The sequence below is a fragment of the Drosophila virilis genome, chromosome 5 (genome assembly GCF_030788295.1).
Source record: "Drosophila virilis strain 15010-1051.87 chromosome 5, Dvir_AGI_RSII-ME, whole genome shotgun sequence".
NCBI lineage: Eukaryota > Metazoa > Arthropoda > Insecta > Diptera > Drosophilidae > Drosophila > Drosophila virilis.
Genome location: NC_091547.1, coordinates 6,124,015 through 6,144,296, shown reverse-complemented (window position 1 = coordinate 6,144,296; position 20,282 = coordinate 6,124,015). Strand labels below are relative to the sequence as shown.

Here is a 20,282-nt window from a genome sequence, read left to right as displayed (position 1 = left end):
AGTTACAGTAAAACGTCAATCGCTTTAACTTTTTTAAGAGATAAGCTTCCAATTTGGGAAATTTGTACAAATAGATAAATAAATATTTATAGCTCAATGACTGAGCGCTATGAACTAAGAAATGCACACAATAACGCACAAAGAGCATAATTCCCTGCAAAACCCGTAATTTGGCAAATCATGCATGTTTTCTCTTCATTAGACGCAACTATCTCGCTCTTTCGCCCGTCTACGTACACCAAAGAGCTTTTACGGAATAATTTCAACAATATCGATTATCTATGATAAGATAACCATTAATAATCATAAAACATTTATTGAAAAGTTATTGGAAAACTAATAATGTCGACTCACTCACTCAGTCAACTATTGTGAACTTTTTGCTTTTAATAACAGCCGCAAACTCGCCTGCACCCTTCGCATTTTCCGCATAGTAGGGCAGCTGCTCCAAGCGCTTGATCCATGCGCTCAGCTTGGGGTACTTTGTGGCCTCGATGGGGATGTAGGCCACCAGCGAGCTGATCGACGAGATGAGACTGAAGTCGGCAATGGTCAGCTGATCGCCGGCAATGTACTTGTTATCCTTGAGGAAGCACTCGACGAAATCGTACGCCTCGGTAATTGCCTCGATGCGCTCCTTGGGCACCTCGGTCTTGCCCAGGAAGAGAACGTATTTGGTAATGCTGCGCAGCGCATTGGCGAACACGACGCCGCCCTCGAAGTGCAGGCGCTGATCCACGACAGCGCGTTTGAGCAGATCCTTGGGATACAGCGAGTCGTCCTTGCCGTATTTGCCCACCAGATACGCGATTATGGCATGCGAGTCCCAGATGAGCGCCTCTCCGTCCTCCAGCAGGGGCACCGTGTGCTGCGGATTCTTCTTCAGATACGCCTCGGAGTACTGCTCCTTGTTCAGGATATTGACCACGGTGTACTCGTAGGGCAGCTGCAGTGCAGCCAGCGTCAGCTTGACAGCACGCACTGGTGGGCTGGCATCCACGCCGTATAGTACTAGCTTACCCATGTTCAACCTGATCGACGCGTCGACGTTAACTGACCGGGCACGGGGCGCGACGACGCTTTTTATATGTGCACTCGTGCTCGAAGAGAGGCGAACAGGGTTGCAAGAGAGTAAAGTTAAAGCAAAGTTAACGGGCACATATTTGAATTTCCCTACGCTCTTTGAGGGTCGATATCAGTTCGATTGGGCGAGCTGCAGAGTATGCAAGGAATTGTGCTCTCTTCGATTTGTGACGTCACGAGCGCTTTGCATAAAAATCAGTAAATGTTGTTGATGGGTTTTCTTTGAATTAATTAAATAATTAAAATTTAAAAATACAAAAAGCAAAAAAAGTGTCTTTTAATGCTGAATTGATAAAAACAAAATAAATAAAAAAACTCAAAACGAACAAATGCTGTTGAACCGGCAACTTCTCGATTGCTAGTTCGACGCGATAACCGCTCGCTTAGTCAATTACTGTATAATTTTTACTTCTAATAAAAGCTGCATATTGCTCTGCCCCTTTGGCATTTTCCCCATAGTAGGGCAGCTGCTCCAAGCGCTTGATCCATGCGCTCAGCTTGGGATATTTAACGGCTTCGATGTCCACATAGACCAGCGCGGAGCTGATCGAGGAGATGAGACTGAAGTCGGCAATGGTCAGCTGATCGCCGGCAATGTAGCTGTGATCCTGGAGAAAGGCTTCCATGAAATCGTACACCTCGACAATGGCTTCAATGCGCTCCTTGGGCACCGGCTTCGAGTGGAAAACCAATGTTGCGATGCTGCGCAGAGCACTGGCAAACACGACGCCGCCCTCGAAGTGCAGGCGCTGATCGACGACAGCGCGCTTGAGCAGATCCTGGGGATACAGCGAATCGTCCTTGCCGTATTTGCCCACCAGATACGCCATTATCGCATGCGAGTCCCATATGCAGGCCCCTTCATCCTCCAGCATGGGCACCGTGTGCTGCGGATTCTTCTTCAGATATTCCTCGGAGAACTGGTCCATTTTCAAGGTATTGACCACGGTATAATCGTACGGCAGCTGCAATGCGGCCAGCGTTAGCTTGACGGCGCGCACGGGGGGGCTGCCGTCCAAGCCGTAGAGCGTTGGCTTTCCCATGTTGACAGAACGACAACTGCTTGGCGAGGGGGCGCATCAATGCCTTTTATAGAGAGATAAAGTGCTCGTGTGCTACTGAGAGCGCAGCGGCTGCAGCTTTAGAGCGAGCTCTATTTGCTGCTCTCTTTTCAAGTCGAGCACAGTTGGCAGAGTAAAACTAGTTACTGTTAGTTTATTAACAATTCAAGCGTACAAGTCGCAGTGTGTATGTGTGTGTGAGTGTGCTATTACATATTGCTTTGCTAAAGCTACGTGCTCTTTGTTCCGAAATGTGTCCAATGGGTAATTAATAGAAAGTATTTGTGGCTCTGGTACTTTCTCTCACAGCACATGCAAGTGTCAACTAAGTTAAGTGTATGTGTATTGAATAGATAGTTAACTGATTGCGCTCTTCTGCTTGTCGCACTCCAAAAAATACTTCGCTCTCTCTGTGATCGCTCGCTCTTTTTTCAACTACCAAAAGCGCTGTCACGCCATGACGCAGCGGTTTCTGTTCCAAACAAATATTTCATCATAAACTGAAGAGAACTCAAGTGTCGGGCGCTCTTTAAATATTATTTTGTGTAATTAGCTGTTTGTCAACACACATACATTTAATGAGAGCCAAGGCCCAAACTAAGCGACAATTGTAAAGTTCTTCGACTTAAGCATAGCCTCCAGCTGTGCGGCGCCCACGCCGTTGGCCTCCTCGTAGTAGGGCAGCTCCTTGAGCCGCTCCAGCCAGGCCAAGATCTTGGGATACTTGACCGGATCCAGCTCCAAGTAGACAGCCAGGCAACTTATCGACGAGACAAAGCTAAAGTCGGCTATGGTCAGCTCGTTGCCGGCCACGAAATCGTTATCGCCCAGAAATAGCTCGACCAGGTCATAGATCTCAGCCACCGCATCGATGCGGGACTGTTCAATGGCCGTTTCGCCCAGAAAGAGCACACTCCTCGTAATGGGACGCAGTGCGCCGGTGAACATCAGACCCGAATCGAAGTGCAAACGCTGATCGACAATCGCACGCTGGCGGCTATCCGTCGGATACAGTGCATCATTTGCCGCATATTTGCCCACCAGGTAGGCCATGATGGCATGCGAATCCCAGATGCAAACCTCGTCATCCTCCAGCAACGGCACCGTGTGCTGCGGATTCTTTTGCCGGAACTCGGGCAACAAATGCTCACCGGCTGGTATATTAACGGGGACCAGATCGTAGGGCAGCTCCAGCGCCTTCAGCGTCAGCAGACAGGCTCGTGTCGGTGGACTTGCCTCCAGGCCGTAGATCAAAAGTTTGCCCATGCTTCGGTGTTGATTACAAATTGCGACTAAATGCAAGGCGCTGGCCGGCAGCTCCTTATATATGCCCCAGCCTGGCCGGGGACACGTGGCCTCTGGCTTGAGGGACACGTACGTGTATAAGAAAATAAAAATCGAGTAGGAGGCGAAGAACTCAACTTGATGAAGGGCAGCAAATAATTGATACACATTTAAAATGCGCCTATATTCCAGGTGCTACGCCCTACCTTGGGGGTGTTAACGCTACCCTGTATTCCTTCTGCTAGAAAGTCGAAAATTATTTCGCAAGTTTCATATTTCCAGCTAAGCAACTCCGTCTGTCTATAGGGTTTATCTAGGGTATACAAGTCGCGTTCTAAAATGTTTTTCTTTCTCCTAGAAAGTCAGAATTATTTTTAACTAAAATTCTTGTATTTCATATTTCCAGCTAAGCAACTCCGTCAGTCTAAAGGGTATATCTAGGGTATCCAAGTTGCGTTCTAAAGTGTTATTCATTCTCCTAAAAAATCAGAATTATTTTTAACCAAAATTCTTGTATTTCATATTTCTAGCTAAGCAACTCCCTCAGTCTATAGGGTTTATCTAGGGTATCCAAGTTGCGTTCTAAACTTTTCACCCTCGTTTGATTTCAATAATTTATGCACTGCGAGGCATGAAAACTGTCAGACCGACTTAATAATCTATTAGCACAGTTAGTTAGTTAGTTAGTTGCTTTAAGGGGCCGTCCAATTTTAAGCCAAGCGACTAATTTTAGCCTTGCCTTGCCCGGAGCTCTTTGCAAATATTGGCTGTGCCCATAGATAAGAGCTCAAAGCTCAGACACTTAACGCGTAGCATTAATAAACAATCAGGCAAAAACTTAAACTTGCAGCATTATGACGTCTCCAGCAGTTAGTTGGTGGTGCTTGTAGTTAGTATCTAATCTTATCTAATCGCTTGTCCAAAATCAGTTTCATGCACTCGTCGACTCGCCTTTTGTCAGTAGAAACTTGTCTGGCCTGGCCTAAAGCAGCCGCAGAATCCGCAAAAAAGTATTGCTTGAAGTGACATTAACAATTTCATAGATCCTTCCAGGCATGGTGCTCATCCTGTTTGGCACGGAGCTGAGTCCTCCGGTGCGCGCTGTGCTCTTGACGCTGCGCGCTCTGGAGCTGGAGCACGAGTTCCGGCAGCTGGATTTGCTGGCTGGCGAGCATCTGGAGGCGGATTTTGTGCGCAAGAATCCGCAGCATACGGTGCCACTGCTGGAGGATGGCGAGGCATACATTTGGGACTCGCATGCCATAATTGGCTATCTGGTGCAGAAATATGCCAAGAATGATGCACTGTATCCGCGCGAGCCGCTGCCACGCGCCATTTGCGATCAGCGTCTGCATTTCGAGTCGGGCGTTCTGTTTCCCAGCTTCAAGGAGCTGCAGCGCCTGCTCTTCCAGGAGCACGCCACGGAGCTGCCCAAGCAGCGCATTGCCCAGCTGCACGAGTCGTATGCGCTGCTCGAGCAGTTTCTGGCCCGGCACGACTATCTGGCCGGCGAGCAGCTGACCATTGCCGACTTCAGCATTGTCGCCACGCTGAGCACTCTGGATCTGTGCTATGCGCCGCTGGATCCCCACAAGTATCCCAAGTTGAGCGCCTGGCTGGCACGAATCTCGGCTCTGCCCTACTATGAGCAGGCCAATCTGCAAGGAGCGCGTCGCCTTGCCGACCTGGTGCGCGCCAAGCTGCCCAAACAGTTTGACAAGCTCTGGCAAAAGGCTTTCGAGGACATCAAGAGCGGCGCGGGCAAGCAGTAAAGTAATCACAGCCTATAATGAACCCATTTTATTTGTATTTAAACAAATGTAAAATGTCTTGAATAAAGTCTATGCTTGTATCGACTTTTAAATATCTATGCCAGCAAATAAAACTTAAATTAATAAAAAATTGATTGTTTCAAATGAAGCACTCAGAGAAAATGGGCGTTAAACCATGCCCTTTTGTGTCTACAATTTGTGCTTTTAGCTTAGGCATTTGCTTAAATTAAGCATGAATTTTCTTAAATTTAGTATAAATCGAGGTAAAATTCATTGAATGCAAGATTTTGCCTGCGTAAACTAAGCTCAAGCCCTTTTGTGTCGACAATTTGTGCATTTCTTTTAGGCATTTGCTTAAATTAAGCATGAATTTTCTTAAATGAAGTATGAAGCAAGCTAAAAATTCATTAAATTACGCTCAACATTTACTTTACATTTGCTTAAATTAAGTACGAATTTTCTTAATTGAAGTATGTATCAAGCTGAAAGTTCATTGAATGCAAGATTTTGCCTGCTTAAATTAAGTTTTTGTACAATTTCTATAAATATTTTGTAGTTGAAGGAAAAATACATAAATTAAGACTTTTATGCTTTGTTTAAGAAATTTCAAGATAAGCAGCTTTTTTTGGGCACCTTTGTACTTGACTTAAATAAAAACTTGAAAAACGAGACTTTTTCTTCAATATATTTGAAATTTGATCAAAAACAAAATTTGTCCAATCGAACTGCGGCAACTCCTTGCTGCTTGTTATTGTGCTGGGTATAATTATGTTTTGAAAAAAAAAAAAACAGCTTTACAACTTTTTGCGCTCATTAAAATTGAGAGAAAAAAACACACACACACAAATGAAAAGCGCAAAGTTGTGCCGCGTCGCGTCGCGTTGTGTCGCGTCGCGCATGCCAAAGTTGTTAAATCATAATTAATTTATGACGCCGCCAGCTTTAGCCGGAGTACCTGCCTGGCCAGGTGCGTTTACAGGTAGAGGCACGTCGTGTAAAACACTCGCTGCGAGTGGCAGGAGGTGCCTGCCCAAATGCCCGACTGAGCCGGCAGCCCGCTCGACCCACTCAGCCAGCCACGCCCACAGCTGTCGCCCTTCTTTATTTTTTTGCGCCTCATTGCAGAGACGAGAGCAGGGGGCCGGGGATTCGGGTGTGCAGGCAAACTAATTGGTTTAATTTCAACTTTTACTTTGGACGTCTCGCCCGCGGCCACGCCCACTGCGAGTCCAGGCTTATGCATCGCCAGATTCGTTAGCTTTAATGCGACTTTTTTGCAATTTACCTTTACAGGTATTTTTTTTTGTTGTTGTTTGTTGCCCGTTTACTTACTGTCCCCCCCCCCCCCCCGCCCCCACGGCACTTTGTTGGAATTTTCCTTGCTCGACTTTTTTCGCTCGGCTGGGTGTATCAATTTATTGTAGCGTACTTTTAGGCGTCCTTTGAAATTTTGCACTCTGTTAACAGGGTCTGGGTTTGGGTTTTCTTTGCTTTTATTTTCACTCGATTTTCCGTTGTGTCCATGAAAAGCGGCTTAAATGTGGTAGCTGCACTGGAAACTGCAAGCACTATGCAAACATCAGAGAAGCGTTATATAGCAAAAGGCTCTTAGCCCGGTTGGCATAACATTTATATATGCAGTAGCTGGCATAGAAGGCGATTTAGAAAAATACTATGCAAATTCAGGGAAGGGAATGTCGCCAACTGCGTGCTTTAGGCAGCTGCTTCTTTCCTCAGCGTAAAAAATGCAGTTTTATATAGCTTCGGTCTTTAGGGTCCGACAATTATGAAATAATATAACTAAATGTACTACTCTAGTATACTACTCAGGCACATTTAGTAAAAGATAGTATATACACACAGCTTGAGCCCTGAAATTTGCATAAAGATCGGACTATAAGGACCGAAGCTATACATCTACCCTATGCTAAAGAATTAGTACTACTATTCTATCTGCTTAAAAAATTTGCTGTATTTAGCTTTTACAATCTTCGAGTTATGCTTAAAAAAAAACATGTTTAAAAATCGATATTTATCGATATTATGAAACTGAAACCAAATATCGAAACAACATAATTGACTTGTCTTGCGTAGGCAATAGGAGTATATAAATTTACTTTCGAGCTTTTGTAGTTACATAGAAACGATCCCTTGTCATCCTCATCAGGAATATATGAACCTAACGGCATGAGAGAAGCTGCCTGCTGTTCATAACAATATCAATATTTATTCATTTCTTTTCGTCTAATCCTTTACTTTTTCCAGCACTCACAATTTATATTTGATGCTACGCAAAATTGGATACTTTTCGCCCGCGCACTGACCACGAAAATCATCTAGTGACAGATCATGGAAGGCAACACCGCCCAAGCCCTGGGCCTGCACAAAGCCGGCCTTAATGGCCGCCGTTGTGGGATCCTCGTAGCCTACCCAGAGGCCGTTCTCGCCGTTCTCGCCTGCCGCACGATAGGCATAGATGCCATAACGTTTCGTTGGATCGCCCACCTTGCGCAGATGCTGGTTGTCCGTGTCCTTGCCCTGGCCCAGATGATGCTGCAACAGATCGCAGATCTCGGGCCAGCTAAGCAAACCGGGCTGGCCCGTCTGCTTGCCAGCCGGGGCGGCGCCCTCCGTGGCCGTTATGGGTGGGAAGCCGGTGATGCCGGAGTTGGGGCTCATTTGCCAGGCGCGTCCATAGCTGGTGATGCCGATGTTCAGCTGCTGTGCGTTGGCCGTGTGATTGAGCCAATACTGCAGCTGATGCTGCACATTGTGTGTGGCATCCCGATCGTACATGGCGTACAGAGGGGCGGGCAGATCCGCCTGCTTGGGATCACGTTGCGGCGTCTGGAAGTCATAGGTGCCCAAATTGACAAAGTCCACAAAGGCGAGCACGGCGGGTATGTCTATGAAAACTGCAGAGCAAATATTGATATTGAGACTGAGTTTGGTGGTGGGGCAAGCGATGCTCACGTTCTGGATCCACATGTGGCAGCATGCTGAGGGTCAGTTGTTTGCCATTGCGTTGCAGCTCCACGCGCAGCTCCCGCACGAATGTGGCGAACTGTTCCTTGTGCTCCTCGGCCTTGGGATCGATGGAGGAGCTGCTGAACCAGCCCTTGAATGAGCTCCAGGCGCGCTTCAGTGCGCCCTGCTGCTGCTTGGGCTTGAGCTGGGGAAACTGCCAGGCCAGATCCAGGCCATCGAAGCCATATTTGTTCAGCTCGGCGCTGGCACTGGCCTTAAAGCTGTTCCTGTTCTCCGGCAGCTCCAGCAGACTCAGATATTTGCTGCTGTCCGGCAGGCCCTCGGCATTCAGATCCCGCTCACCGCCCACGGAGAGCAGAATGCGCAAATGCGGATGCTTTTGACGGAGCGCCGTAATGTGCGCATAGTGCTGGCGATTGTAGCTGAGCTCCGGATTTAAGCTCTTGATCTTAAAGCTTTCTGGATCGATGCCCGCATAACCATAAATCAGGTAGTTGCAGAAGTTTAAGGCGGGCTCCAGTTCATTCAGCGAAAGTTGCGCGGGGCCTGCTCCAGCACGAAAACAAAAACAGAAACAAATGTCAGAATAGCAGAAACTCAACGTATGTGCATATGCTAAGAGATAACCCCACGCTGACCCCCACCGACTGACACACACAGATTAGACGCAGCTTTTGCTCACCCTCGCGCACAAAACTCGACGCATCGTAGTAGCAAACGAGCTTGGCCACGTCTGCCAGGCTGACAGGACAGCGGCACAGGCAGAGCAGCGCTCCCAGGAATATCCAACCGTGGGGCAACATGTGTGCGTTTGTTTGCTTTGAGTTGGTTTTGAAGACTGACGCAGAGACCGAAGCTGAAGCTGGACGAGCTGATAGCGACGCACAGCAGGCATACAAAAGCTAAGACAAAGCATGAAACTAATTCACAAACAACTGAGCGATAAGGTGGGTGAATTGCACATTAATGATATCCGACTAGCACATACTCAGCATATGCTTATTTTAAGTACCTTTTTTAACGAGTGTGTAAACTTTTCGTGAGCATCTTTGAAAATTAGTCAGAAGCATGTCAGTCAGTCCCACAGTCTATCAGTCAGTCAATCAGCCAGTTGTCAGTCAATCAGATATCACTCAGTCAGTCATTTAGTCAGTGGATAATCAATCAGCATCAGTAATTCAGACAATACATCAGTAATTTAGTCAATCAGTTGGTTAGTCAGTCATAGGTCAATCAGACAGTTGATATACAATCAATCAGCCAGTCAGTCAATTAACTAATGAGTCAGTCAGTAGTAAGAAAGTTGCTCTGTCATCATTCAGTCAATCAGTTAGTCAGTCTGTCAGTCAATCAGATAGAAGTCACTCAGTCAGTTGGGCAATCAATTAGACAATCAATCAGTCATCAGTCAGTTTGACAGTCAGTCAGTCAGCTTGTCAGTCACATTGTCCATCAGTTATTCAGGTACTTATTCAATACATCACTAATTTAGCAATTTAGTCATTAGTTAATCAATCAGTAGTTCAGTCTTTCAGATAATCAGTCTATCATTCAGTAGGTCAGCTAGTCACTCATCAGCCATTCAGTCAGCCATTCCGTCAATCACTCAGTCAATCAATAAGTCCTTTAATCAATCTTTTATCAGTCATTCAATCAGTCAGTCAGGCATTCAGTCTCATTTACCCAAGATAAAGGGTATTTGTAATAATTATTTTATTATTATTTGACTTGTACAAAATTTGTTCTTTTACTTGTTGGAGTATCTCATCTATAATAAATATTCCAGCTAGTGACAAACGTGAAGGATTACAGCCAAAAGGATGCTTGTCCAAAGTTTTGACAAGCTGTAAGTCTCGAAATTCAATTAACTCACGAAAACTTTTCACTCAGCCGCAATTTCTTTTCCCAGACGCTGCTCGGCAACATGACCGATTAACAGCATTTCAATTACAATGTGTGATTAAGACATCAAGGCTTTACTTGTCCCAGCTGCTCCAATGGCTTCCATATATATGTATGTATCTATGGCTAATGTCAGCCAAACCACCAAAACGCAAATCCCCAAAACTCGAAGCGGCAGACAGGCGCCGGGAGGCCTGAAATGGATTTCAGTGGGTTATGGCTTGGGTTTTGTGGTTCAGCTTGAAGTAGGCACCGATTGCAGAGCCCGCACACACACGGTCATATATATATGTATATGTATACGTAGAGCTGTCATTAGTTGCTGTCACTTTGCTGGCGGCACACTCTGGCCTCTCAGTCTCTGGCCTCTCCGTCTCTGGCCTCTCCGTCTCTGGCCTCTCCGTCTCTGGCCTCTCCGTCTCTGGCTCATGTCACTTTGCTGCTGTCACACCTACACGCCCCCATTACCAACGCCCACCCCGCCCCGCTTGTGGTAGCTCGCACAATTCCCGGCTGACAATAATGTTTTTGTGCCCAGCTTAAATACATTAAAGCCTTCGCTGTCTGACATACAACATGGCAAATGATGAGCAAACCCCCGACCACCGCAACAGTCACCCTCACACACACACACACACACACATACACACACACACACAGAGAGGGAGCTAGAACTGCTTGGCAGGCACTTCAAGCGGGATGAGGGTCCTTCAGAGGCTTTTACATTTGCCCGAAACGCTTTGCCCAGTTGATTAGCAATTTTGCTCACGTGGTGCTATTTGTTGGCTTCAAGGGTGGGCTGTGCGGGGAATGTATGGTAGGGAGGGGGCTGGGGGTGCAGAAAGTGTTGACTGCTATGTTTGCGCATTGCTTTGGCCGCTCTTTGCAAAATTTATTTGTGCGGCAAAAATTTACATCTTTTATATAAACTTATTCAGTAGAAACTTAGCACGACTTTTCGCAAATTTTCTTCAGCCATTTTGGCATTTGTCCGGCTGCCCGCCGCTTGTAGCTAGCTCTCGAGTGTTTTTAAAGCAAATCCTTTGCGTAATTACTTTGCACAGTCACACAAATCCCACGCCCAGCCACGACCGCCTGCCCTTAATAGATTTGTCCCCGGGGCTCAGGCTGAAGCCAAGCGCAAAGGCATTTAAATTCCGACAGCAGTCGTATTTGTGTTTTACAATGTTTTTATTTAACTGCTGACTGTTTAAATATTATATGTTTGGTCTTTTTGGATTTTACGGCCAAGTTTGTACACACACTCGCTTAGACAACACGCATACGCCGTGTGTATTTATTGTGTTGCGCCTAACAGATGCAACAAAAAATGTCCGCTTCCGTTTGGCAAAAAATCACATAAATTGTATGAAATGCCAGCACACAAAACTCTCTCACGGCAAAAGCTGGCAAAAACTAACCGCAAAAAAGGCAGCACACACAAACAACAACAACATCACAATTTACAACAAAAACAACAACAAGGCGTGGCAAATCAACAGAATATTTCAAATATGGCCATGCACAGGCGCCTAAGCAAAATGCACACATGTTCATGGACACGCCCCTGGTTACCGACACTCAACTATACACATATTATGTGCACACACCCCCACACACACACACACACACACACACACACACACACAGCCACACTCCACAGGTTGACAATAAAACGTTGGTCGTAATAATAAACTAATAGTGCCCCAGCTGCCAAGAAATGCTTGACTATCTTTGTCCTACTCAAACTACACTGCTGCGCACATAATATATATATATATAAATATGCATTTATGTACATAAATATACATACATGCATATAAACATAAAAATGCTATGTGTAGGCAGAGCTGTGCTCATGAAGAGTATATTTATGTAAGCGGGATATGTTTTACAGAGAGAAACAGGGGGTGAGAGAGATAGAGAGAGAGCAGGCAGGGAGAGGGAAAGATAGAATATGGCATAGTTGTGATGGCTGGAAATTCTCAGTTAATATATCAGAATTCATATTCTATGTTAATACGAGCTTAACAGATTATGTTAATAACAGAAAATCAAGTACATAACAAAATGCATATTTTATGGTAATGAGAGCTTAACAGCTTATATTAATAACAGAACAACAAATGTTAAGTTCAAGTGCCAAACACTTTACCATAGCTCTACTTACTATTTTTATAGAGCAATAGCAACATGTTAACTTAACAGTTTTATGTTATTTTTATTCTTTTGATAATCATTTTAAACTTAGCTCAGATTCCATATATGTCTTGCGATCTATGCAATGTGAGTCAAATATCGTAAGATAGAGTATTTAAACTTCGTTTACATGCTTGAACATGTGTGTATCTCTTTGTGTAACCGCATTTACCACTGACATGTTTGCACACACAGAGAGCAACTTTTTTAGTGTGCACAGTTCTGGCATATTTTCACACCAGCTTAAGCAAACAGGCCCAGGCATCGCACTAGCTTGCTCAGCTACAAATCTTACTACAACCCAGGCCCTTTCTCCACTCCTCGCCTTCTCCTCCCCCTCAAACTAAGTGCTGGCTAATGGGCTTTCCAGTTCCGAAGTCTTTAATACAGCTGACCTCGCCGTCGATTGGGTGATTAACTTTTTGGGCAATATGGGAAAAACATCTGCCCGCAAGCAGGCAGTCAGGTGGCGGAGCAGAGGGGGGGGGGGAGGGGTTTATTTGGCGTAATTAAATTGTTAACGCACACGTGTCGACTGTGCGCTGAGTTGGCTTTGCCGTATTTATGCATGTGCATGGGTTCATTTAAGCGTAATGCTTTTTACGTTGACAAATGTGGCAGCAGCAGCGGCAGCAGCAGCAGCAACATCCACGCTAATCCACCCATAATCCCAAACCCCAACTCCAACAACAGCCCATTCCCAGTCTCAGTCCCAGTCCCAGTCCTGATGCCAGTTCACTTTGCATGGCTTACGCCCTTGGCTGGTGTTTTTAATGCTTCATTGGCTTAATTGCCAACCAACAGCAGGCGCACATATAGATACGCACTCGCACACACACACACACACACGCAGACCGAGCATGTACGCAACTTTTACCCAGCGAAAATGAATTCAACCACAAACACGTTCATTTACCTTTTATAGATACAGATACACAACGCCCAACTCGATTCGGTTGAATGTTCGCCTTGCTAAGCATTTCCAACTTTAAAATTGTGTGCTTTAATACATTTTGTGGGCAAAAGTTTGCTTTTAATACCCCGTAAGATGAAAATACTGTGATTTTATAATGGGCATAGTTCCTCTTCTATCAAACTTATGCAACTCGAGAACTATAGGCTCTACAGACGTCAAATTTCGTATACAGACTGGCGTTGGCTTATTGAATCTTTTAAAAAATATAAACGCTTTCTATCATATACAATAACTGAGTTACAGTGCGAACTAGCTTGGGCGGACAGCGATCGTTGTGTAATATTCGCCCGGTCAAGAGGTTTAAAAGGGGTTCTCCCGCCTAATTGAGAGAGGAACGGGTACATTATAAGTGTGAGGAGTTTGAATAAATAAGGACAGCTTATACTCTACTCAGATTTAAAAAATCACACACCTTTTTCTTCAAAGGCCTTGTGCAGGATAGTTTTTAGCCTCCAATCCAGTTAGCTTGGCTTAGTTGTATCTATTCAATGTATTTATTCAATAAAAACATTTGAATTTCATTTGAATTTACGCTGCATTTGCATTTGACTAACTTATGCACTTATGTACTTGTGCATATATTTGTTTGTGCATCTGTCAGATGCATTTAGTCTAACTAACTGAGATTACGGACTGTGCCCCACTCAGCCAGCCGATCTCTATAGCTATCTGTGCACGGGATCAAGTGAGTTCAGCGCATTATATAAGTTCAGACTGAGTGAAATGTCTTGTGCATGAATGAATTGAATTTGCAATATATAATTGCCGAACGCGTGAATACCCTAACCAATAGAATATCTGTGGAACATATTTGGGAGCATTATTTGGTTAGTTTAAGCGAGACACAAGACAAGAAGGCTGCTGGTTCAAATCCCAACTGATTTTGGTATCTTAGACAGATTTACTTTGAATCTTATCTTAGATATTTATTATACTAAGAAAAACAAATAAAATACTTTGCTAGTCAAATTTGCACTTATCTACGCTTCTCACTCATGCCTCAATAAGGAAAAATGGTTTTATAGCAGTAAAGTCTGCGTTTTATTATATACGTTCATAAACATTTGCAGGAAATATAATTTTCTTTATATATAGAGACATAAGTTATGTCGAAACCAACGATCAAGGCAATTTGTTAACTGATTAGCTCAAAGTAGAACAAAGCCTTAGGCCAGCTGTAAGTCTCGTTTTTGCATAGGCGAAGCAAGTGCGCATTTGCCAACCATGTTTATCAATAAAAAATAAAAATAATAATAATAACAATATTATTACAGACAATACTATACGGTTATAGTGGTTGATTAGTCTATAAAAGCGGCCTGTAGACCTTCGCTCACGTTCAGTTTCAACAGGCAAGTCGCATTTGGAGCTTATTGCAAACATGAAGTGGTTATCGCTGGCTTTCGTTATGGCTCTGCTGGCACTGGCAAGCGGTATGTACTAGACAGGGACTGTTATTTCAGAGCATCCACTAATTAATGTATTCAAACATAAATCGATTTGCAGCCAATCCGCTGCAGCCGGGCCATGTGATCATCAATGGGGATTGCAAAGTGTGCAACGTGCGCGGCGATTAATGGATTATTGAGAGAACTTACATAAATACATAACCAGCTATTGTTTAATATATCTGTTTTTATTTTTAATAAAAAATAAATTAATGTTTTTATAAATATTTATATATATATATATATATTTGCAAATTACTTAGGCATTAACATAGTATTCAGTTGTTTGTTTGTGGCGAGATTTAAATCCTAGTTGAATTGCGTTTCAACAGCCCTCAGCCTCCGTGAACATTGCAGTTGACACAGTGTCCGTTGATGATCACATCGCCAGGCAACAAGGGCGAAGCTGTTTTGGGCAAATTGTTCTATAGTAGAGCAAACAGGGAACGGGCAAAACTTTTACTCACCACTGGCCAAGGCCAGGAGACCCAGCACGAACGCAATTGACAAACACCGCATTTTCAATTGAGTCTAAACGCAATCTCAGCCTCAAAGAAACTGAAGCCAATTCAATGAAATCTTCTGTTTATATAGCTCATTTGACAAGTGGGCTATTCCTGGAAGCGTATAATATAGGCGACAATAGGTCGATTAAAAGATTGTCTGGGAAAACCCGCGCAATTGAGTATTTCCAAATGATAAGCGACTCGTGCGACATTGATACAGTGCATAAAATTGGGTTTAATGTGTATTAATACAATTCAGCGAAGTCTATGCTAATTTTGAGAGCTAATTGACGCGTTTTGCACGGTTAGTTAAGGTGTAAATACAGTAAACAGGTAAGACTGCTCGATTAGCAGATACCCTGAACCCAGTTGACGTTACAAATATTTCAGCAACGGCATTGCCCGCTCTTCCCCTCGTCTCATACTAGCATAACTGGCTTCCCTACCGACCGATCTTTATGAAACTTTCGGGCATCAAGTATAACATCCAAAACTTCGTGTATACTAAAGCCCAAGGCTTCCCCTTAACAAATTCGTATGCTAGCTCTCATAAGCTTCTACTTGTAAGCATGAAAACAAATATAAAAAAAACTATATTTATCGATAAATGAAAAACGGGCTGAGTTATCAAAGATATGTGCATACATAAGGATATATTTGCTCCCAATATCTCTGAGTTTAAATCGTTTTGAAGACAGCAAGAATAAAATGTATATTTTCTAGAAGAGCCTCCTTCTGCCTATACCCCACTTATAAGCATAAACAGTATACCCCTTTTCTATAACCATTCTCAATGAGTACAGACTCTTTAACATATTTTAGAAAACATTTAAATCTACGTCATTTATAAAGAACATGTGTATTGTTGGAATTAAAAAAGCTTAAGTAGGTAATTCCAAGTGGAAAACAGTGGACGAGAGAGGAAGAGAGAGCGGGTGAGAAAGAGAGATGGGAAGTAAAGTGTGCTTATAAGGCTACGATATATATTACCAATCAAGTCGTTAGCCTTTACCTTTGAGAACTTTGAAACTCTTTTAACAATTTGTTTGATATAAAACTAAAATATTAAATACTTCAAACAAATTTCCATACACAGTACAGAAAAAAGTTGAAGAAAAGAGTTCAGCAATTGTTAAATTTTGGATAAAAACGAAACTTATTCAATCGGAGTTTTTGTCTCGACACTTTTCCAAACTCTGACTTAGTTTGCTTTAATATATGCTATCCGCTTTGGGTTTTAACAATATACTAAACACCCTAGTCATTCGTTTATGCTAGTTACAACCACTCGTATGGCTCTCTCAGATCAAGTTCAATAATGTTCACAGTTTGTAGAGAGCGACTGGTTGGGTAGACTATAAAAGCGCAGTGCAGAACGTGGTTTACAATCAGTTCGAATTGAATAACATCATGAAGTGGCTATCTCTAGTTTTCGCCTTAGCCGTATTGGCTCTAGCCAGTGGTAAGTAGGACGAGCTGTGGTGTGCCTGAGAGCTGTCAGTCTAAACGAATATGCATTCCATGTACAGCAAACCCTTTGCAACCGGATGTGGTCATCAATGGGGATTGCAAGAAGTGCAACGTGCACGGCGGCTAAAAACACTCAAATATTATAATAAATAAATCGAAATAAACAAATGAATGCACTGTATATATCATGTCTAATTATTACTTATTGGAATAAATGATTAGCAACTCCAATATTTGCACTCAAAGCGATTTTATTTAATTATATGTTGTATTTATGCAGAAAAACACTTATGAGATAATACAATAGTCCAAAGCCCACAGCACCCGAAGCCAAGGCCTGAGTAGCTGCACCCGCAACTTTTCTGTCTCCTGGAATAATCACCGAATCGTCATCTTCCGGTCGATTACAGTCGATGCACTTGCCATTGATAACTACTTTGCCCGGTGTGGCTGTCAAAGGAATAGAGATTAGAGCAACTGTCTCACATTTCCAGAAATCTATTCAATTACCGCAAACCATAGCCAAAAGGCAGCCCAACAGCAGCAAATGCAATACAATCGAGTTCATATTCACAGCACACTGATCCAAACAATCTGAATACCAGACGTCAATAGCATGCACTTTTATATAGAACAGGTTTCGGATTCAGATTGAGCGCAACAATCACATCGTCGAGAGACTCTAGTGTTTCGGAATTTCCCAGCTTATTGAACAAAAGCTAATCTCTGCTCATCAGTTCAGTAAACAAAAGTGATGTCAGAAATAGCTCGCATGCTATTTGGCAAAGAAAATAATATACAAATTTTTATAAAAAGAATTTTCAATTTTAAAATAAAAATTTTTAAAATATTTAGAACTTAGAAAATATATATAGATAATGTATCTAAAATAATATAATAAAAATAATAATTATTATTAATAAATAATCGAATATAATTAATATATTTATATAGTCAAAAAAATAAAATAAATAATAAAAAATATTTATTTATAGACGGCAAATTAATTTAAAATATTCAGATGGTTTAATCAAAACAAATATGTTAAAGAATCGATCAGAATAAAAAACAAAATGAACTTCAAAAAAATTGTTTTTAATTTATATAGAGTATAGCTAAGTCATTTGTAAAATATATAACTCTGTCTACTAAAGCATCTAGTATAAGAATTTTATAGATTATTGAAAGTTTATAAAAACAATTTGAGATTGCGTTCTTTATTTACAATACATTGCTTGAAACTCAAATATTTTCAAAATCAAGAAAAAGTGGATATATTTTTGAAAATTTCCCACAAATTTCAAAGTCTTAATAGTTCTTGATATAGTTTTTAAAAAGTTGGTATATAGTTTCTTAAATTATATATTAAAACTTTAGTTTGTATAAAGTTTTAATATAGATTCTATATAAATTTTCTATGGTGTTTATACAGCTTTTATATAGCTTTAATATATTGTTCATATATTTCTAACGTGATCTTAATCATCTTGATCGTCAGGCAACATTTATGGCTCGAGAATAAAAAATCAGCAGTGTTTTTTCATTTAGCTATAAGAATTTATTAAACATTTTGTTTTGATTTTTTGTGATTTTGTTGTGGTTCTTGTTGTTGTACTTATAATAAATGCATATTAAATGGAAAACATTTTAAACTAGAGTATTTGGCTATTGCATTTTTGTGGCTGTGGCTGCTCCAGGGATTGGTATCTGGTTCTAGGAACGCACATTGCACACCTTGCAGTCGCCGTTTTTTTTTTTTTTTTTTTATTTTTTATATTTTGTTTATTAAGAAATCTGGTATCCTGTTACTCTATGTTAGCAACTTTTATCAGAGTGACATAATTACTTAGCTTAGCGATGATTGTGGTTTTACAATTAGTTATACAATTAGGTTAACAGATTACAGAAACATATTTTGGTGTAATTAACGAAGCTTGTCACCTATACATAACGATCGATTAGGTCGGTTGGGTAGGTCCTCTTCAGTCGCCTTCTTCTTCGCCTCCTTAGCAGGCTCCTCGCCAGGATGTTTGGATGGTTGTGGAGCTTTGTTGAGTAGCTCGCTGCTTGCCTGTTGACTATGTCGCCCACCATTGGAACCTTGAGGTCCTTGGCGATGTCGCGTGTGCGAATATACCATTCGGCTCCAGTTATTTTGCGCAGGGTTTTGGCCTGAATGATGCGAATTTTGTTCAGGTGTGTTTTTGCAGCTATACCGTAAACTTGAAGCCCGTAACGCCACACTGGGGCAAGGATTACCTTGTAGATTAGGACCTTGTTTCGGAGCGAGAGTTTGTTTTTGGAGTTGAGGAGCCAGCTCATTCGCCTTATCTTAGATTTGATGTTGCTCGTTACTGCAGAGACGTGCTTACTAAATGTAAGTCGTCTGTCGAGAGTGACACCTAGGTACTTGTGTTGACGATATTGCTCTAGAAGCTCACCATGAAGAAAAAGTCCGGGGCATGAGTCCTTGCGTAGAGTGTGGGTAACCGTGGCGCACTTTCCAGGGTTCACTGCGATGTTCCATCTACAAGCCCAGTTTTCAAATCGCTTGAGGTATTCCTGCAAGAGGTCAGTTGCCACGTACACACATTTGTTTTTTGCAAGGATTGCCGTGTCGTCAGCAAACGTGGCCACCAGAAGGTCCTGCCGATCATTCCGTCTGCTTGCATTTGCTGTGGGCATGTCATGTGTAAACAGGCTATATAGCGTGGGACCCAAGACGCTGCCTTGTGGAACGCCCGCTTTTATGCGTTTGGTTTGAGAGGCTACTCCATCCTGCACCACTTGAAAGGTTCTCTCAGTTAGGAAGCTCGCAATGGTGCTAAATAGCTGCGGATTCAATTTGTCCTTTATCTTAGAGAGGAGTCCTGCGTGCCACACCCGGTCGAAGGCTTCTTGGATGTCAAGGTATGCTGCCACCACATACTCTTTCCTGTGAAAGCCGTCCAAAATATAATTTGTGACCCGATGTAGTTGCTCAGGGGTACCGTGTTTGAGTCGAAACCCAAACTGGAACTTCGGGATCAAGCGTTTTATTTCCGGGGTATCCAGGACCCTTCTGAGGATGCACCTTTCCAGAATCTTACCAAAGGCAGGCAGGAGGCTGATGGGGCGATAGGATCCCAGTTGATTAGGGGGCTTTCCGCTCTTGTGCAACATGATTATATGTGCCTTCTTCCAAGCCACTGGAAAGTAACCTAGCCGAAGAGCTGCATTAAAAATGGCGACGAGAAAAAGCACCGCCTTGTATGGCAGTAGCTTGATTGTCTGGTTGTCCAACCGATCTTCCCCAGGGGCTTTGCTGCTTTTTAATCTCTTCATCTCCTGCTCTACTTCTTGGAAGGTGATTGGCGATACAGGGAGTGACATTTGGAGTGGCGCCTCCAGGATTTGCGCGACTCGCTGTATCCTTGCATGCGATGCGGTCTCAAACGGCTTGAAGCGCTCCTCCAAGTTGCAGGCAAAGGCTTCGGCTCTGTCCATTGGTGATCTGGCCCAGGTGTCATCGGGAAGTCGAACGGGGAACTTTGGCGCAGCTTGCCGCTTGTATCGACTGCTAAGTTTCCACAGCGCGAATTTGGAGCTCTCGT

The 20,282-nt window shown here is 43.0% G+C and overlaps 9 protein-coding genes across 9 annotated transcripts; 3 read left to right on the top strand and 6 right to left on the bottom strand.

Annotated features, from left to right (window-relative positions):
- Positions 1-288: 288 nt before the first annotated feature.
- Positions 289-1,063, bottom strand: LOC116651030 (glutathione S-transferase 1). The gene has a single exon (XM_032436613.2). The coding sequence runs from the start codon at positions 1,022-1,024 to the stop codon at positions 359-361; it is 666 nt and encodes a 221-aa protein (XP_032292504.1). The 5' UTR covers positions 1,025-1,063; the 3' UTR covers positions 289-358.
- A 265-nt stretch (positions 1,064-1,328) lies between these two features.
- Positions 1,329-2,153, bottom strand: LOC6625452 (glutathione S-transferase 1). The gene has a single exon (XM_002050952.4). It carries the CDS (start codon positions 2,124-2,126, stop codon positions 1,467-1,469), a length of 660 nt encoding a protein of 219 aa, XP_002050988.1. The 5' UTR covers positions 2,127-2,153; the 3' UTR covers positions 1,329-1,466.
- A 125-nt stretch (positions 2,154-2,278) lies between these two features.
- LOC6625453 (glutathione S-transferase 1) lies at positions 2,279-3,450 on the bottom strand. Its single transcript, XM_002050953.4, has one exon. It carries the CDS (start codon positions 3,408-3,410, stop codon positions 2,742-2,744), a length of 669 nt encoding a protein of 222 aa, XP_002050989.1. The 5' UTR covers positions 3,411-3,450; the 3' UTR covers positions 2,279-2,741.
- A 950-nt stretch (positions 3,451-4,400) lies between these two features.
- On the top strand, positions 4,401-5,292 carry LOC6625454 (glutathione S-transferase 1). Its single transcript, XM_002050954.4, has one exon. It carries the CDS (start codon positions 4,484-4,486, stop codon positions 5,198-5,200), a length of 717 nt encoding a protein of 238 aa, XP_002050990.1. The 5' UTR covers positions 4,401-4,483; the 3' UTR covers positions 5,201-5,292.
- A 1,984-nt stretch (positions 5,293-7,276) lies between these two features.
- On the bottom strand, positions 7,277-9,039 carry LOC6625455 (chitinase-like protein Idgf5). The gene is made up of 3 exons (XM_002050955.4): positions 8,871-9,039; positions 8,174-8,734; positions 7,277-8,115 (listed from the first exon to the last, which is right to left on the bottom strand). The coding sequence occupies exons 1-3, from the start codon at positions 8,989-8,991 to the stop codon at positions 7,469-7,471; spliced, it is 1,329 nt and encodes a 442-aa protein (XP_002050991.1). The 5' UTR covers positions 8,992-9,039; the 3' UTR covers positions 7,277-7,468.
- A 5,504-nt stretch (positions 9,040-14,543) lies between these two features.
- On the top strand, positions 14,544-14,938 carry LOC6625442 (bomanin Short 6). Its single transcript, XM_002050956.4, has 2 exons — positions 14,544-14,698; positions 14,772-14,938. The coding sequence occupies exons 1-2, from the start codon at positions 14,647-14,649 to the stop codon at positions 14,840-14,842; spliced, it is 123 nt and encodes a 40-aa protein (XP_002050992.1). The 5' UTR covers positions 14,544-14,646; the 3' UTR covers positions 14,843-14,938.
- Positions 14,927-15,322, bottom strand: LOC26530498 (bomanin Short 3-like). The gene is made up of 2 exons (XM_032436154.2): positions 15,181-15,322; positions 14,927-15,119 (listed from the first exon to the last, which is right to left on the bottom strand). The coding sequence occupies exons 1-2, from the start codon at positions 15,230-15,232 to the stop codon at positions 15,049-15,051; spliced, it is 123 nt and encodes a 40-aa protein (XP_032292045.1). The 5' UTR covers positions 15,233-15,322; the 3' UTR covers positions 14,927-15,048.
- Positions 15,323-16,530: 1,208 nt separating this feature from the next.
- Positions 16,531-16,870, top strand: LOC26531116 (bomanin Short 5-like). Its single transcript, XM_032436155.2, has 2 exons — positions 16,531-16,681; positions 16,749-16,870. The coding sequence occupies exons 1-2, from the start codon at positions 16,630-16,632 to the stop codon at positions 16,814-16,816; spliced, it is 120 nt and encodes a 39-aa protein (XP_032292046.1). The 5' UTR covers positions 16,531-16,629; the 3' UTR covers positions 16,817-16,870.
- A 52-nt stretch (positions 16,871-16,922) lies between these two features.
- On the bottom strand, positions 16,923-17,350 carry LOC6625443 (Bomanin Tailed 2). The gene is made up of 2 exons (XM_002050957.4): positions 17,200-17,350; positions 16,923-17,139 (listed from the first exon to the last, which is right to left on the bottom strand). The coding sequence occupies exons 1-2, from the start codon at positions 17,255-17,257 to the stop codon at positions 16,949-16,951; spliced, it is 249 nt and encodes an 82-aa protein (XP_002050993.1). The 5' UTR covers positions 17,258-17,350; the 3' UTR covers positions 16,923-16,948.
- Between the last annotated feature and the right edge of the window lie 2,932 nt (positions 17,351-20,282).